This window comes from Nanorana parkeri, unplaced genomic scaffold (genome assembly GCF_000935625.1).
Source record: "Nanorana parkeri isolate BGI_ZX_2015 unplaced genomic scaffold, ASM93562v1 scaffold205, whole genome shotgun sequence".
NCBI classification, from domain to species: domain Eukaryota; kingdom Metazoa; phylum Chordata; class Amphibia; order Anura; family Dicroglossidae; genus Nanorana; species Nanorana parkeri.
This window is the reverse complement of record NW_017306473.1, coordinates 723296-742274: the sequence shown is the minus strand read 5'-3', so window position 1 is coordinate 742274 and position 18979 is coordinate 723296. Positions and strand designations below refer to the sequence as shown.

Below are 18979 nucleotides of genomic sequence, written 5' to 3'. Positions count from 1 at the left end.
CTGTGATTTGCAGTCCCTCTATAGCTTGAAGTTAGTGCCAGAACTACCAAGGTCGACCAGGCCCTGCCGCTCCACCACTGTCCTAAAATTGTTAGTTTGTATTGTTTTAGAAAAACTGTCACATGACACTAAAAAAAAAGGTATCGGTAAATGGTATTGGCGAGGAAAAGTATCGGTACTCGTAGTTGGTCTGGAAAAAAATGGTATCAGTAAATCCCTACTTTTCACCATTTTCTAATATTTTAACCAAAGAAAATGCATAACTTAACTTGACCCAGTATAAGAGTATATTTTTTGTTACCTGGTAGGGCCACGGGGAACCTGTAAAACACTGAAGTAGTTGCAGCTACTACAGTGTGGTGCAGTGATTTTCTGGGTCCTGCACTGCATGTTAAAACACAGAAGGTCACTCACTTAGTACACAGGCCATTTAGCAAACACCATTTTTTTTTTTTGAATGAGTACTAGGCGCTCTATGATTGGACGAGGGGCAGTGACATCATGGCACATGCTAGACCGATATAAGTATATATATAAATTTTTTTCTTTCATACTTAGAAGGGCCAAGATGATCCTGTAAAACAATGCAGGAGCAGCTGCTACTACAGTGAGTTACGTCAAACCTCCGCATCCTGTACTGCCGCTGTGCTGGACAACTTCTACTCTGGTGTTAAAACACAGAAGGTGGCTAGCTCGACACAGCAGCCATTCAGTGAACACCTAGTATTTTTATGAATGAATACTAGGCATTCTCTGGTTGGTCAAGGAGCAGTGATGTCATGACACAAGCTGGACCTCTGTAAGTATATATAAATTATTAGGCCTGGTGTTTAGCTTTAGGAAACACTAATAATGTATAGTATCATATAACATCTTACCTTGTTAAAGTATTTTTGGCCGTCATACTTGAGATGTTTTGGGTAAATGTATATTTGGTTCTTGTAAGATCTGAAAGGCTGAGAGTATTTGGTTGATGCCTGTACAAACTCTTCAACTTCCACAGTGGGCAGACATTTCTCTGGTTCACTAAATGGCTTAATTGGAACTAAAGATGAGGTAAGACAATCTGGAAAACAGTGATGCAAATCATAGCAGGGTATATATGCCAACTTGATAGCATCTCATAGATCAACTGCCAAAACTGTCACACAAGGCTTCATTTATCAAGGGTTTGGAATTAGAACCACCTGCCTAGGCACAGAGTAATGAAACAGACTCAAAACTGTAAGGGAAATGTCACCAACAGCACATTCAGAATCAATATTCAATCTGCCATAATGCATCACTTATATTGCATCATATACATGTGTAATAAAACAATGATGGTAAAGGAAATTCCATCTGCAACCAATAACCTTGTACAATGCAGAGTTGAAATTTAACCAAACATTCTAATTGGTTGCAACAATAAACCTTCTTGATAGCCCATTTTTTTATGTATGACCCATAATGGATAAATGATTTCTGCCATAAAACACCTCTTTCTGGATTATACTGAGATAAATGTTATCCTGGGGTATGTATGAGAATAGTGGACCATCATGTTCTTTCAACTATGAACTTTCTTCATCAACTAAACCTAGTTAAATTATGTTGAGATCAGCCATATAGATATATACAGCTATAGTTTAGCATCAACTATTGCATAGTGCCTTCATATACAATAAGAAAAGATGGCTGCCCCATACACATACATAATTAGGAGCAATACACGGGAACAAGGTTTTAAAGCATTAACACATATTAAACCATTATATACAAGTTGATGTATTGTATATGTGTAGCAAAAAAAAAGGAAAAAGCCACATATTTCATATATGTTTCTGGAAGACTCACATTATTCAATGCAGTTAAGCACAATGTATGTAAAATGTAATGTGTGTGAAAAGATTGCTTACTTGAATGTTCCTTCAGCACATTGTCTATTAATATATCCAAGGTTCCTGGAATTATTGGTATTTTGTTCATCTTCTCTGACCTGGACATAAGCAAAATAAAAACTGTGTACTGCAAATACATATATATAGTCCCATAACATAAAAAAGTACAATTCTATACCCAAAAGTTTATTAATGACCACACGGGGACCTATTCTAAACATTCCCTCTATATATTATACAACAGTGACACAAACACCCAATTAAATACTTATACTAAATACTGAGGGGAATTTATATAGACAGTAGAAAAGTCTTTCTTGTCATCTATATAATATAATAGAAAGGCCAACTAAGGCCAGGTGCTCTATGACCTGTATGGACACTAGAGTAGACTTTAGAGATGCTTTAAAAAAATTACGTACGTAGTTAATTTGGAGTATCTATAAATCAGTAAAAAAGATACTTCCCCTGTCTGGGAATGGGGAAAATAGAAACTTGCAATAGTTTTGGTCGATTACGTTTTCCTGTGCACATTATTAAAAAAATCAAACAGGGAACACAAATAGTCTAAAAAATACAGGCCACTTGTGTGTTTTCATTGACTAAAGCACCGTTATTTGTTGTTTTGGTTTGCTCAGAACTTCTAGCATAGTAAGAAAACTTCAGTTATACGGCAAGCAAGATTCCTGGTCTACAAGCAGGTATGGCTATTTGGAGACATATAATGTGGGAAGAAAGTTTGAAATTCTTGTGCTATATCTAAGTGTTTGGATAATACCACCATAGAACTATTGCACTTTTATTAAATAGAAGGACCATTGGTAGTTTGCCAGTGTATTTATTCTTATGTAGAAGAGACAGCTGATTTTGCCACAATGTGGACTGCATTAACCAGCACTTAATGTTGAGCAATTACTAGTTCATGTATTTCACAGACATATTACTTAATCCAACCTTCTGTAATCTGCCACCAGTTTAATCATATCTTCTGTTGAAATCTTGCTGCTGTCTTGTCTGATGAGAGGGAAAAACCTGGATTCTCGATCTATGTTCCCAGCGTTGTCTTTAAATACTGGTCTAGAAAAAAGAAAGGACATTTTAAAAAGTGAACTCATACTTTGAATTCATAATAAACATATTTACAATGGTCAATCAAATAGTAATGTCTCCATGTCTGTAATTTGAGATGTATTAGAGTGACTGTAAATGTTCATGCACCATGTTATATAGGTGTCCTTACCCTTACCCAGCTCAGTGAATAAACAGGGAATGCAGTATCAAGAATGTGATGCTGTTGCTACAGCTTCAGTGACGGGGCATAGATGGAATCACAATGGGAACATCTCATTGCTGGAGCCAACCCATTGGCATCAATTCACAATTTAAATATCAGTTTTTGGTGGACATACCCTATACATGCAGAAATCACCTGAGCATATGAGTTAGGCCAAGTGACAGAAGAAGCTGGTGGATATTTCTGCTAAACAGAATCCACACTAAAGCAAAAGCTCAGTTTTTGGGTATACCCGTTATATGCCTTGTGTTTCACATTAAGCACAGATCAAAAACAATATCCTAAATTTACCTTTGATCTTAAACATCTTAAAAAGCTTTTGCCAAGCAGCTAAATGCACAGTGGAAATATAGATGAGAACTGTTCCATCAGTGAAAGGAAATTCAATTTTGTGCATTTAGCTTTGTGATCCAGAAATCAATGCCAAACTTCCTAGCCAGACCCTTGACTTTCACTACTGCAAGACAACTTGGTCAAGAACACATCCCTGTCTGCTGACAAGACAACGAAGATGCAGCAGAACTCTGGTTAGTCCATCCCTTTGGTCTTTCCAATTGTCAGCAAGTTCTCCCTCAGCATACTGTATTGCACTGCAGCAAAACTTGATTGGCTCCTAATGCTGGCCTTTCCTATGTGATTGCTGATGTAGAAGGGATGATGGATGGCTAATGTTGAGACAAATTCAGGTATTTTTAGTAGTTAAATGTATATACATGTTTACTGATTTTTATTGATAACAGAACCAAACAGTTCTGCCAGTCAAAATATTTTTCTAATTTTGGATAGAGGCGTAAATGATTAGAACCTCTAAGGTATAGTGCTGTCTCTAACCCTGTCCGGATATTCACTCACACAGAGGGAAAATTTTTCATTAAAGATCCATGGGAAACTCTCAAAGGCCGAGTTTCACCTTACTTTGGAAAAAAATCCTCTCACTTTATGTCTGTTCCTCGAGGACAGACCTGGAACACAACCGGAAGTGAGACGACATCCCTCCAAATTGAAGGAAATCCCAGGTTGTCACCAGGGTCACTAGTATTAAAGTCTGTCTACATTAAAATACTTCCCCTGTATTCCTGTTCAGGTGACAATTTAAAATGTGGGATTTTCTTATACTTTCAATCTTGTTGACAATGGTCACAATTAGAGAGGGCACATCTTCCTAACAGGGACACAGACAGCAATAGGAACCTAACAGGTATTCAAAATGCCTTTAGTTCTACTTTAGGTTGCATTTTAGCACCAGATATAATTTATAAAGAGTTGACTATTTGTAACTTACTTTCAAGCAAAGATTGTGCTGTTAAATATATAGAAATGAATGCATTCAGGAGGTTAATTCTGAACAGAAAAAATCTAAATCAGCAATACATGCAAAACTGATTTGTAAAATGTACTGCACAAAAGAAAACAATCCTGATTTACCTCATAGTCCATGCAAACGGCATCCGATACTTTCCCAGCCGACTACAATGCTGCTTTGTTGTCTTCAGCAATTTCTGTGCAGACTGGCAAAAAGATAAAATAATTGTATGGGTACTATCTGTGTTTTATGCATTTCAAGGTGTTAAATGCACAAAAGATTTAAATTGACAAATTTAAAACAAACCCATATTATTGATGGTCACTGTGGGTTTTACAGTATGTAATGCAAATTCTGGGATTTTTAACTCTAAATTGTGTCTGTGTGTTAGTTGACTGTGTATATAGTAGAGCAATCTCTACTTGGGAATTAAATGGGAATACACCCAAATTTACGTAAATACAATATTTAGGTAGCCTTTGAATGTTCAGGAAGTTATTATGGAGCATGAATTGGGGTATTACAGTAAGCATATACTTAGCTATCTGACATAACAAGGAGATCCCATGGTTCTCTAGTTTCAGGTGATATGAATTAATGGCAAAGCAGCCATGCAGTTCAAAACTGTTAGACTCTGCTGCCCACAAAGCATAGCTTCTGCAGGCTAATGACCCAATAAGGAGATCCCACAGTGCTTTATTTCCAGGTGATGTGAACCAATGGCAAAAGAGCCATGCACTGGGGCACTGTTACACTATACTGCCCACAAAGCATAGCTGCTGAAGGCTTAATGATACGATAAAGAGATGCTGTGGTGCTCTAGTTCCAGGTGATTTGAACCAATACCACAGTAGCCATGCACTGGGGTGCTGTGGCACACAATGCATAGCTGCTACAGGCTATATGGTCTTCTACCAGTACCAGAATTTTACGGAACAGATTGGAAGAAAATCAGAAGGTACAATTGCAAGTCAATGGACCCTCTGTCGATTTGTGATTTCCTTCTGATTTTGGTGTGAATGTACCCTAACTGTAGATTATAACAGTAACTCATTTGCATCATAACAACAGCTGATAACAAGAAAGTAGATAGGAGATATGAGAAACCTGCACATAAGTATATAACCAAATAGGGAATGAGCTAAAATATACCCTGCATACACAATCTGAAGTAGGAGGAAGGTCCAGCCATACATAATCCAAAATACATTAAGTTAAAATGTAGTCAGTAGCTAAAAATTGACCTGCCATGCAGCTTGGATAAATCAGAGCCCAGAGTTAAATTGCTAGGGAGCAAATATCATACTGCAGAATAAGTAAATAAATCACAGGTCATGGCCTGAGTAAACAGTGGGATAAAGTGTAAGGAAATGTGACCAATAAAAAAAGAAGGGAATAAAAGAGTGGATGGAACAGCGTGTACAGTGGAGTAGAATGTGAAGTCACTTATTCTGGTCATTAATGTAGAAATGTATTTTAAAAAACCTTCATTTTCAGAATGTGCGTTTGATTTTCTAAAAGTTAATAGGTACAAACCAACAATCATTTCTAAATGTGATTGTGATTCCCGGACAGGAAAAAACGAATTAAGAAATAATTTAAAAGTAATTACTGTAATGCACAAGTGCTTGGAAAATTAACATTACATCACTTCCGTGCATCCCAAAATGAAATGTTAGACTTCAACACACTGGCATGGAAATCAAGCAAAATATCATACAAAATGTGTCCACGATGGTGCCATTGAATGCTCTGACAAACAATTTTGCTCTTTTTTCATGCAAACTTTTGTATGAAATTCTATAGATGTATGGCCAGCTTAAGTTAGGAGATGGCTTCGAAATACAACAAGTTTTGTTGAAGAGGTATGTTTGTATTCAATGGTACAATACAGCCTGACAGAGTGGCAGAGAATGGATTACCGTACATTTGGCAAAAGAGAACCATAGAATGCCAGAGTGGGAGGTGGAAACAAAGCATGAGGACAGCAACAGATAATTTGCAGATATTAACACAACTTTTTAGACGACTTATTAGAGCACTGAGCAAGATCAACAGTGTTCCCAAGTCAACAGGTCCTCAGTGATATGTGTAACTCAGCGGTACTTCGGTAATCTCTATATACCTTGTGGTACTTTTCAACTTGTCAGTTTGGTGATAGAATCTTGCTGCTTCCTTATGAATTCCATAAACTACCAATCCCACCAGCCATTAGGATGAACATATTTTTTGCAGGCAGATTTGATCAGCAGTGAGCTATGCAAAGCTAGCACTCACAGTGGGGAATGCGCACACTATACAGGGCTGATGTGATGACATTATTGCTGCCTGCTAGGAACTACAATGAGGGAACTAGCATGGCCAGCCATGAATATAAAACATTTATACAGTATATAAAACATTAAAATATAAAACACAGCTGATGACGGATAAAAAAACAGAAGTACCTGCATATGTAACTCTGGAATTTTCTTTCAATCCTTGCTGGGAGTTAAGCTTTACATCACAATTAGAGGGTGTCCAGGGACCGCGCGATCATGCACAATTGCACACAGTGATTGCAGTGTGGCCCCATTGATTTCAATGGAGTTACATCCGCACGGCAATCGCAAAAAAAATGTACATGTACCTATTTTAGCCGAGACCGTGTTCGGTTTTATGGGCAGAATCGCAACGGGAAACTATCCGATCCGCCCGGTGCGACTGGGTTTTCAGTAGAAAATAATGGCACCGCCAGCACGATCGGCAGTGTTGGGCAACTCTGTGACCACACGGCAATCCGCGCTGTATCGTGCATGATTGCTGTGCGATCACGAATCGCCCAGGTATGAACCTGGCCTGACTGTATTTGCAAGGTAATGTAGCAAACACAAAGCATAACTTTGACTTAATTATGTCAACACTATGATGATAAGATGATAACAAATTGTTACTGGGTCAACTACAGCCCTAGGAGTTTTGACTGATGGAAAGGACTCAAAAGGCTTTACTGTATGACCAGCTAATGCATTTCTTCCTCATAGGCAGCTCTCCGTTATAAATTATTTCTGAAAGGAATAACCCCCGAGAGTCATAGATACAAACTGGACTCTGCCCAAAGACAACATCATCTTTTCTACTCATTTCAGATATTCTATTGTCCTCACATGACCATTTACTGTACTGTAGCATAAATGACAGAAGATCATCAAACCATACCATACCATACCATTAAAACAACTTATGTGAAGAGAACATATGCTGCACGTTATTGCAAGATAAAAACAAAAAACACACAGGCATACCTTACTGGAATCAGAGTTCTTTATGTATGGTTCAGCACTGCTGCCAATGTTTCCCATAAGAACTTTTTCTATTCTGGCAACTAAGACCACATCAACGTGTGGATTGGATACTGAGAAAATTGCCTAAAAGAGAAGAGAGACAAGTAAGGTTGGCTTTCAAATAGGGCCTACAATAATACAGTAAGGGATACGATCATTATAAAATTTCAGTAAAAAACAAGGTCTGTTAAACATATGAGGGATCCCTCTTTAATAATAAATAGCAGCTTTTAAATGTATAAAAAACACCTGCAGGGAAAAAAAATATTTAATATACTTACCTTACCCCCGGCTTCTGCCAGCACTGCCTTGGAGATGGTAACTCACCATCCTTCCCATAAGATCCCAGGAGTAGCCCAAATCTCATGAAACGTTGCCCCTGCACTGTGTCACAGCATTACCTTGTGAGATTTAGCATACTCAGTATTTCCCCAGATCTTACCAGAAGGATAGTGGCATCACCCCCTCCAGTATGGAAGTATATATATGTATTTCTTTTTTAATGTAAGGCTTTCTTAAAGTCTAGCAGATGAAACTTGGACATGCTACTAGACTTGCATTAAAAATATGATCCGCCGCTAAAAAAAGTACACCGCCTCAGACAATGGGATGTACAATAAAGATCTTACAGATATGAAGGATACTTTTTAGATATTAGAACTTTATTGCACATACTGTATATAATGCACACATTATAATACAAGTCTACCTGTCTAGGGTACTGCATCCACTTCTCTGGAAAGCCACGAATCTGAGGCTCCTCTAGTTCCTTTGACCGACTGGTGGATGGTGAGACCGTACCATTCCTTATAGCTCCTGTAGATGGGCAAATCATTTGTCTAACAATGTCGTGGTTCAGGTCTACATGGAAATCTGCTGATATCTTTCTCCCATCTTTAATGTCAAACAAAGCCAGGTTTACAAAAAATGGCTCAATCTGTGAACACAAAAATACAGGCCAGAAATGATCAGGTTTACAAATATAAAAACATTCTCACAAAGTTTGTATACATTTTGAAACAGTTACAAGCTGAGGCAAGTCTTAGGAAAACCCCTAATGATGTTTATATTGAGACATCACTGAATATTATTAAATAGGGAAGCTGTGGCTCAGCCCTAGGTATAAAGATCAGGTAGCTAGGTACCACAAGTATGTTAATATCCAAACTGCAAATGGGAACAGAAAAATGTACAAAGATGTAGACAAAAAAATACTTTCTTTAAATTATAAAATATTTTCTTTTGGTTTCTACTGTATTGATGTTCAGGTCAAGTGTTGTTCTTAAACTCTGTAAAAAAGGTTTATTTCTGGTGCACCAATCAGAAAGCAAAAACATTGCATTAACTAGTACCTTATGAGGGTTATTCACAAAGCACCCGAAAGGCTGTTTGGCTATTAACTTCAGGCTCGTATAGCTGATTTCAGCCATACATCAGCTGAAATCGGCTTGCTTTGGCTTCGGTTCGGCCGAACATGCTCAACATGTTCGGCTGAGCCGAAGTGCAGAAGGAGTTCGACTCAGCCGATCCAAACAGCAGTGAGTGAATAGCCAAATGCCGCCGAGTGGCATCCGGCTCGGCTATTCTGCTCCTTACCTCCATGGTACCGAGCTACGCCAAGTTGTCATTGTTCAATGACAGGTCAGCGTCCCCAGGTTACTGTCATTGCAACTGGGCGGAGTCCAGCTGTCAGTTGCGAGGCTATCGACCGGCCAACGGTTCGGCCCACTTCGGCTTAGTGAATAGCCCGTACAGCAGCCCTTCGGTTCGACTGAACCAAAGGGCCCCGGAGGCCAAATCTAGCCAAAGGATGAGTCGGAGCTACAGCTGTTCCTTCGGCTAGCTTTGTGAATTATCCCTTATGTATAAAAGTAAATATAGAAAATAATGTGCAATCGAGAAATCATAATATAGAATTAGCCCATCCAACACTGATACCCAACCTGTAGCTTAAAGTGATATTAACGTCCAAAGGATTTTAAGCTATTTAAAATGTTGACGAAATCACTTACAATGAATGCTGCTCCTTGATGTTTAAAAGTTTTAGTTTCCTACAGAATTAGCTGGTCCCCTGAGCACTGGTCCTCCACAAACACACAGACAGAGCAAATTAAGCTACTCCTCTCCCCCTGGCCCCCTCTCCTCCCTTTTACAAGCTAGTATATGAACAGTTGCTGGAGTCTGCTCTGTCCTTTGTGATCTTGTACTGGACAAGGAGTTGAAGGAAGCTAAGCTGAGAGAGTTGGAAGCAGAAACATGATGATTGTAAGTATTTGGACAAAAAAGTAATGCATTGCTTTGCAGGGCAATGTATATTTGTTTGATCTGGATTCATTATTGAAAAAATGGTTTGAGAGTTTAATACTACTTTAAGACTCTGCAGATATCTATGGGGTCTATTCACAAAGCTGCTGTAGGCAACCGAGTAAACAACCGACCCGAACCTATTCACTTAAGGCTTGTACGGCTGATTTCAGCCGTATATCGGCTGAAATCAGCCGTACATCGGGTGAATTCAAGGTCGGCAAAACATGCTCAGCATGTTCGGCCGACCCGAAGTGCAGAAGGAGTTCGACTCAGCCGATTCAACATCTGGATTCAACCTCCGGCAGGCTACTCGCTGCTGTTCGGCCTATTCTCATAGATGCCGAACAGCAGTGAGTGAATAGCCGATTGTCACTCAGCGGCTATTGGTACCGAGCAGAATAGAAAAACAGATAAAAAAGTAGAAAAAAATAAAATAGAAAACGATTGAGCGGAGCTAGCAGTGACAGCTATCTGCGCCCAACTGTTTTCTATTGGCCTGGACCGGCTGTCATTAGAATTAGATCTTGTCAGAGCCGGCGGGATATGAAAGCCGACTCTGCTAAGCTCTCATCCTAATGACAGAACAGCGTCTGCTGGTTGCCTAGTAACCAGCAGATGCTGTTCTGTCATTAAGATGAGAGCTTAGCAGAGTCGGCTTTCATATCACTGCCGGCTCTCCTAAGCTCTCGTCGTAATGACACATGGGCGTCCCTGGTTACCTGGTAACCAGGGATGCCCACGTGTCATTATACACTGAGAACCTGTCGGAGCTGCTGTGATTTTACAGCAGCTCCGACGGGTTCTCAGTGTAATGATAGATCAGCATCTCTGGTTACCTGGTAACCAAGGACGCTGATCTCTTTGCAAGTGGCCGGAGCCAAGCTCCGCCCAGCTGTCAGAAGCAGGCTGTCGGCCGGCCATTGGCCAGCCAGCCAGCTTCAAATTACTCCTCAGCTCCTCAGCCAACTTCGGGGGCTGTACGGGCTATAGTGGATAGCCCGTACAGCAGCCCTGAACCGAAGGGGTCCTGGGGCCGAAGCTACACGAAGGATCAGCCGAAGCTACGGCTAGATCCTTTGGTAGCTTCGTGAATAAACCCCTATATTTATATATTCTATATTTATTACAGTAAACCAATCACAGATCTGTGCAAATCATACTGTTCAAGTACCTACTTCAGCCCGAGCTCTGCTCCTTGAATGGCCAAATTAATGGGCTGTTGGTCTGCATGCTGTTTTTTAATAATTTTTATAAAGTGGGCAACCTTTTTATTTCTAATAGGCCCCCACCACATGTCAACAAACCTGACCCTTCAATGTACCGTAATACATATCTGTGAATGTACACATGTTGTGCTTTGCTGTGTTGTCAGGCATGTTCTTGGCCTGTGAACACTTGTGGAGGGCCTTTAGAAACTGATAGGGCCCAGGAAAAGTAACAAGCATCAATGCACTAAAAACACATGCCTAATGTACACAGAAAAATGTGCATGGGTCCTTAGACCACATTATATATGCAGCATGTTAGGAAATCTTTGGGATGACAAAACCTGGCTATTTAATGTGTTTTGATGAAGGTCTACATATAGTTAAATAATGCAATCTAACCTACAATTGGGTTCTAAAAGAAGAGAGTTTACAGACAACATACATTTGTAACTGGTTCAGTGTCATTTTCCCTGAGGCAGGCCTGAAGATTCAGAGTGAGAGATTTACAAGATACCATAATCCTCTTAGTGGTCTTTTCCTCCAAAGGTTTTATCAGAGAATCACTTGCTGAGTTCTGGAGCTTTGTTACCTAAAGAATAAACCCACAAAGATTATCTGGAATGACAATGGCTTGTTACGTTTTTTTTAAATTCATGCATTGTAAATATGATAATCTCATTAATCGTTAGATTTATTTATTTATTGAATACAAGACAAGAGCAAGATGAATTACTTACTTATAGCATTCAGTACATATATTTGATTGTAATTGTAAATAGCACACAGCTGCGTATTTTGTTATACTGTTATATAACTCCTATTGTTTGATATTCCGAAGTAGGTTAGTCTTATAAACAGCATAGTTTGAAGAGAATTAGATGTAATTATATGGATTTTCACTTCTAATTTGTGAAAATAGTGTAGCTTTACTGCTCCTGGACTCCTTTATCAATGTTCTCTCTGTCAGAGCAGATGTGTTAGGTTGTAAGGCCATCTTACCTCCTGCCTAAGCGGAGTGCTGATAAGAGACATATAACATAGACAGTTACATGAAAGTGAGACAGGAAGGAGACAATTCATCCTCCATATGGCCTTACAGGCACATGACACCTGGCTGAAATGTGTGCTCTGACATGGAGAGAAGAGAAGTAAATAACAGCACACACACCTATGTCTGATACGTTCCATTACTTTCCTATTGTTACAACTACAAGTAGACATTTAAAAGGTCCACTCCACTCTACTTTACTTGTAAAACTATGTATTATATTAAATATAGCTGCAAAAAAATAAGTTAAGGCAACTGGACTTGCTGTATTTTTCTTGAAGATGTTTCACTGAACATCCAACCAGCTTTCTCCATTTAGAATTACTTCTACAAAAATTATCTGGGAAAAAAGATGGTGAATGTTGCTCCAATCCACATAATCTGTAAGCCACAACCAGGTGTTGATTGAATTTGCATAATTGGAGCTAGGAGGTGTTATTAACTTGCCCAGATAGAGGTAATAACACCTCCTAGCTCCAATTATGCAAACAGATTATGTGGATTGGAGCAACATTCACCATACTTATTTCCAGATAATTTTTGTACAAATCATTCTGAATTGAGAAAGCTGGTCGGATGTCCAGTGAAACGTCTTCAAGAAAAATACAGCAAGTCCAGTTGCCTTGACTTATTTTTTTACAGATATACCATAACCTGGATAAATGAGAACCTTCACAGACATATATTAAATATAGTAATGTGTATGCATTGACATCAGATAGAATTACTTACACATAAATCCGGGTCTAGAGAGAAAAGGTTGTGTCGTTCTGAATTTCTATTGGATTTAATGGTCTCTTCAGTCTCTGCAAGGTACTAAGCAAAGACAAATCATACTAATGAAATCGGTTTCAATTGGCCCACCTCAACATTTAAGATTCATCATCAAGATTTTTATTAATATGTGTTTTAAATTGTTTTCTTAATTAGTGAAGGTATTAAAGAAAAACTTAGATACAACTTGAAAATGTAACATAGAAACACAAATAGAGAACACAGCCTACTAGGTCTCCAAAAGGCTAAGTCTTAACCTGGACTGTTGAAAATATGTAAGCTTCTACTGCTGACCTGAATTTGAAAATGCCAGTTGCCTGGTTGACAGCCTGATTCACTAGCTTCCGTACTAGAACAAATACTGTATATAGTTAATTAAGTAAAAACTCACCATCTGTATACTTGTTCTACATCAGTGATTCAGATAGTGCTGAAATCACTGGATCACCATGATAACATGGCAACAAGCATTTTCAGAAGGAAAGATCGGCAATGGCAGCCTATGCATTGCTCTCAGTAAGTTTCCTATAAGGTCAGTTCACTAAGTGATATGCTTTGGTTCTCACCAATGCCTGTCTGTATCTTTCTTCAATCTATACGTGTGACTGGTGATTTAGGAAAAAACTCTTTGTAAACCATAAAAGTGGATCTGAAGGTAGGAGGCCACACAACACAGAATGACTGTGAAAGAATTACTTTTAAGGTGAAAGGATGGTTCTGAGTATTAGGCAGTATGAATAGTGAGCCTTAATGTGCAATATCCCTGTGCATTCACAAAGAAAGTATTCACACTCCTGTCAGGAAGGCTACAGAGCCCACATAACCGCAAAGTAGCTGCCTGGCCCAAAAGGCTTCTACAAGCCACTCTCAAATTTGACAATGGATGAATTATGGAACACTGAAATTAAAGTCCAAAGCATACAAACCTGCCCTTCAGAGGAACATTAGCTCTTTCTGTTGGACAGCAGTACACACTGACATGTTATTAAGTATTGAATGCACCTAAGACACTGAATGCAAAATCTAAAATCAGTGCAATCAGTGCTAAAGTTAGTGTCAGCCAGTATCAACATCTATGTGCCACACTGGATCTTTTGTCCCTCTGACTGGCACATTTGTGCCCTGTGTCTAGGAGCACTAAGAGCACTCAAGATAACCACATGAGTAGAATCGTATGGTATTTTTGTGCCACAACACAGGAACCCACATGCAGTTCTTACAGAAAAGGTCTAAAAAGGTTCCCACCACCCTCCACCCTAAAGTTAAAATCTAGTTTCATACGCGGCATAAAAAGTACAAAATATATAACATTTGCTTGGAATGCACTGGAATAATGACTAAGCAGATTTACCAATTAAACTGTTGAAAACAGCCTAATGAGTCCTTTATTATAAAGTTTAGTAGCCATTCTGTCCAGAGTTGGAGCTACTGTATCTAGCACTTTCAAGGATCAAGAGAATGCATGCTGCTATTAAAAATAATATATACAGGGTTATTCACAAAAGGTGAAGAGTTTGGAGAAGGCAGTAGAAGTGAACAATCTAGGACAACATAGCTGAAATGGAAAGTGAGTTGAATTGGAGAATTATTCCAAATCAGCTATGTTGTCCTAGATTGTTCACTTCTCATGCCTTCTCCAAACTTTTCACCCTTTTGTGAATAACCCTGATAATGTTTACAAAGGTTAGACACAAAATGATCTATTTATAAACAATTAGCAGAGTCATTGACCCTGTTAATCTCCATGAATGTTAGTTATATGTGAATGGATACACAAAACAAACGTTCTTGTATATTTTATATATAAGTCATATGCCATTCCGAATTTAATCTTGTAATACTACAGTGTGGCCACTTGATGAAGCTGTGATGAAGAAACTTTGGAATTCATGTTTTGCGGATCAAAGTTCACTAAAGTGAATTTGGTTTGGTTGCTTTGGATTACTATACCCTGTTATTGAGTATGGTATAGTGTCTATAATTAGCCATCTCCCTTCTAACAGACTTTTTGAGTCTTGAGTAATCATGCACTGTCCAGTTCATGCAAATGAAAGAAAAACAAAACAAAACACTGCAATGAGAAGCAATAGAAGAGACAATTTACATATTGTAAGTATCAGCATACCCGAGCCAGGTGAGTTTTCTTGAGATTGGGTCTCTTATGAGTAATGAGCTTTACTATGTAACAGCAAAACCTGCTATCCTTACTGCTAAATGTAATAACAGATTAATCTATAACTTAGTTCTTCATGACCACATTTTCTTACAGTTGGCTAATTACTAGGATAGGGCAGAATACTAATTTAGTTATTAATGAATCTCGATAATATCCAATCCAAATCACTGGTTTTCTAGTTTTTAATGACATCCCCTATTTATACATTACATCCACGATTATTAAAGTGGGCCTTGCACTAAATATACCAGGTCAACTTTTTATATAGAGCCCACTCCCTCATGCCAAAATGCTGCACTAAAATAATGAAAACCCAGTTGGTAAAAAGTTAGTTTATATCCTTACCTTATCCCCAGCCTCCACCACCGGAGTCTAGGTGAGGGTGACATTACTCTCCTTCTGGGCAGATCCCAGGGAATTCTGAGTAGCCTAAATCTCACAAGAAGACATTTCTGCATTGTGTCACTATTAGACTCATTAGATATTATTATAATGTTAATTTTAACTTACCTTTGCAAGGTCAGGATTGAGGGAATTGTCTGCACTGTCAGTTTCCTCCTTTTCAGTTTCAGAACTCACAAACAGTTCTGCTGGTTCATCTGGGAAAAATGCAAATTATAAATCATAAGTAAGTCTATTCTAAACAATACCACGTCACAATACTACAATTCCATTTCCTAATTTTTCTGATTGAACAATTTTTTTGTAAGTACACTATTACTAGAACCACCCTCCCATACCCTGTTTAACTTTACCCTGTCCCCTGTAAAGTTTGCAACTAGAACGTTGATGCAAAGCTCCAATGAGCAGGAGACAATATATACAGTACTTTCAGGAACTTCTTTGTAGTGATACATTCAGTCCGGGATTAGCCAGTGCCAGTGAAGAAGGAATACCAGCAACAGCATTTCACCACAACTGAAAGCCCAGAAATATCTCCAGGCTTCAAGGTTAGAGTATGCGAAAAATACTCCAGAGCCTGTTGAACTGCCTATTACATATTATGCAGATCACTGTATTATGTGATATTACATAAGCTATTAGTCACATGAGAAAGGCATCATTCACTACTATGAATGTGATGCACAAACAGCACAACATTGAATGTGATGCACAACATTGCACACTACTCTTTACAATATCAATTCCTTCAAAATTAAGACATCTTCATCAATCAATAATCTACTTTAAAAACTCATCTGAACAAAGTGTTTTGGCATCAGTTCCCATCTACCCCCCTGCTGTTTCATGCTGCAGTATAAAACACATCTATGTTCCTATTGTGAGACATGTTTTACAGAATTCTATACTTCTTGACATTGCCCAGATAATTCAATTACTCTAAAATAAAGAGATCTTGCCAAATGAGCTGCACAATGTAGATTCTTATCACTGGAAATAATTAGGTTGTGTAAAAAATATTGCTTGTACCGAGTTTATGATCGCATAAATCTGCGCTTTTCCTTTCTGGAATAGTTCCTTCTGGATTTATTTGTAAGATTTTGTTGAGAGTAGAAATCCAGTCATCCATATCCTGCTCGCTTTCAGCTGCCAGCACAAAGTATGTCAGATCATTCATTTTCAGCTCAAAGGCATGCTTCCTAAGCTGTTTATTCTGATACAAACAGAAAGAGGGACAATATCCCATTCCCAAATTAGACATATAGAAAGACACTGGCTTACTTTCATAAATGATTATATGTTATAATTATATATTACATATAAGGATATGGGACATACAGGGGTTTTCACTTTAAAATAAAGGTAAATCCTTTTAATACAACAAAAATGTGGAAGAGCAAGCTTGATCATTTTTTAGAAATTAGTTAAGCTGAGTGCAATAAAAAAACAAAAAAATGCCACTCTATGGCTATGTGGCTTAAAAAAAATGCGATCTTTTCAAAGAAGATATGTAATACTTACCTTTCCTGCTGCCCATACAGTCAATTGATGCTTTATTTTATAGAACAGGTCCCTTGAAGACTCTTCTCACTTCGATACTTACAGGGGTGCCAATATATTAGTTTCCTGTCATAAGATGTGGTTCCTACCACTACCCCCATGTCACTAGGACACAGTAATGATGTGGGTGAGCAAGAGGAACTACAGCATGCAGTGACGGAGCAGAAGATTGGCCCTCCTGGAAGTGTCATATTCAGAAAAGTCTTCAAGGGACCTCTTCTCTCCAATAAAGCATAGGCTGTACAGGCAGCAGGAGAAGTAAGTATTATACATCTTGTTTGCAAGGGTCACATTTTTATCCTTCTATTTTATTGCTGGATTTTCTTTAACCACTTCAAGACCAGGTGTTTAGACCCCCTTCCTGGCCAGGCCATTTTTCAGTGTGTATACACGCCCAGTTACATCCAAGAAGCTCCCGGCAGGCCGTGTATACACAGCGGCTGGCCGGGAGGTAGTTAAAGAGAATTTACTATTATTTAAAAACAGTTATTGAATCTTATATACACACATAGATGTAAACTTAAAGCTGGAGCATAACATAGGATCCCAGAATGTGAGGATGAGAAATCCGTATCCCACATACACCTCGGCAATAAGCGAAAGGACCACTTTAAACTTTTAAAAAGTTATAGTTGAACAGGAGGTGATGTAGATCACTCCCATTCATTCATAATTGAAGAATTGTTTTCTGTAGCTTTCTGAGACTTCTGCACCTGTCAACAGTAGTTTGGCGCACTCTCTTGAGCAAACTGCTCTTGCTTTCTCAGGTTTGAAGCGTGCCTTCTCCAGACTGCATGTTTAAACTCTTTCTGTAGATGTCTGATAGGATTCAGATCAGGGCACATAGAAGGCCACTTTAGCATAGTCCAGTGTTTTGATCTTAGCCATTTGTGGGTGCTTTTAGCTGTGTCTTTCGGGCTATTATCTTGTTGCAGGATCCATAACCTGTGACTGAGACAGAGCTTTCTGACACTAAGAGGTAGGTTTTGCTCTAGTATTCTTTGATAGTCTTGAGATTTCATTGTGCCCTGCACCGATTCAAGGTGTTCTGTGCCTGAGGAACCCAAGCAGCCCCAAAGCATAATCAAGCTGCCTCCATATTTCACAGTAGGTACAGTTTTCATTTCTCTGAAAGCTTAATTTTTTCATCTGTGAGCCGACGTGCCAAAAAGCTCCAATTTTGTCTCATCTGTTCAAAGGACTTTTTCCCAGAAGCATTGTGGTGTGTCAATATGCATTTCAGGTTTGTTATGTTTTTCTTTCAACAGTGGAGTCCTTCTGGGTCTTCTTCCTTTGAGCCCACTGTCACACAAAATGCGATGGGTGGTGTGTTCTAACATCAATGCACCTTGACCTTGAAGTTCAGCTTTTATCTTTTTGCAGGTTTTCTTTGGCTTTTTGCCTACCATTCGTACTATCCTTCTGTTCAATTTGACATCAATTATCCTCTTGTGGTCAAACCCAGGAAGATTGGCAACATTTCCTTGGAACTTAAACATTATAATATTTGCAAATGTAGTCACAGGACTATCAAGCTGCTTAAAGATGGTCTTATAGGGGTCTATTCACGAAGCTGCCGAAGGATCTGGCCATAGCTTCGGCCGATCCTTTGGCTAGCTTTGGCCCTAGCACCCCTTCGGTTCAGTAGAACCGAAGGGGTGCTGTACGGGCTATTCACTATAGCCCGTACAGCTCTCGAACATG

General features: G+C 38.8%; 1 protein-coding gene across 1 annotated transcript in view; it reads right to left on the bottom strand.

Moving 5' to 3' along the window:
* The window catches only part of DOCK10 (dedicator of cytokinesis 10), a 203496-nt gene that overhangs the window by 88582 nt on the left and 95935 nt on the right, over positions 1–18979 (bottom strand). Inside the window, exons 8-17 of the mRNA XM_018555626.1 lie at positions 16745–16928; positions 15824–15912; positions 13096–13179; positions 11758–11904; positions 8510–8737; positions 7762–7884; positions 4600–4682; positions 2835–2957; positions 1899–1978; positions 879–1066 (exon numbers count right to left, since the gene is read on the bottom strand). Coding sequence (XP_018411128.1) covers positions 879–1066; positions 1899–1978; positions 2835–2957; positions 4600–4682; positions 7762–7884; positions 8510–8737; positions 11758–11904; positions 13096–13179; positions 15824–15912; positions 16745–16928 — 1329 coding nt within the window. The remainder of the gene's footprint in view (positions 1–878; positions 1067–1898; positions 1979–2834; positions 2958–4599; positions 4683–7761; positions 7885–8509; positions 8738–11757; positions 11905–13095; positions 13180–15823; positions 15913–16744; positions 16929–18979) is intronic.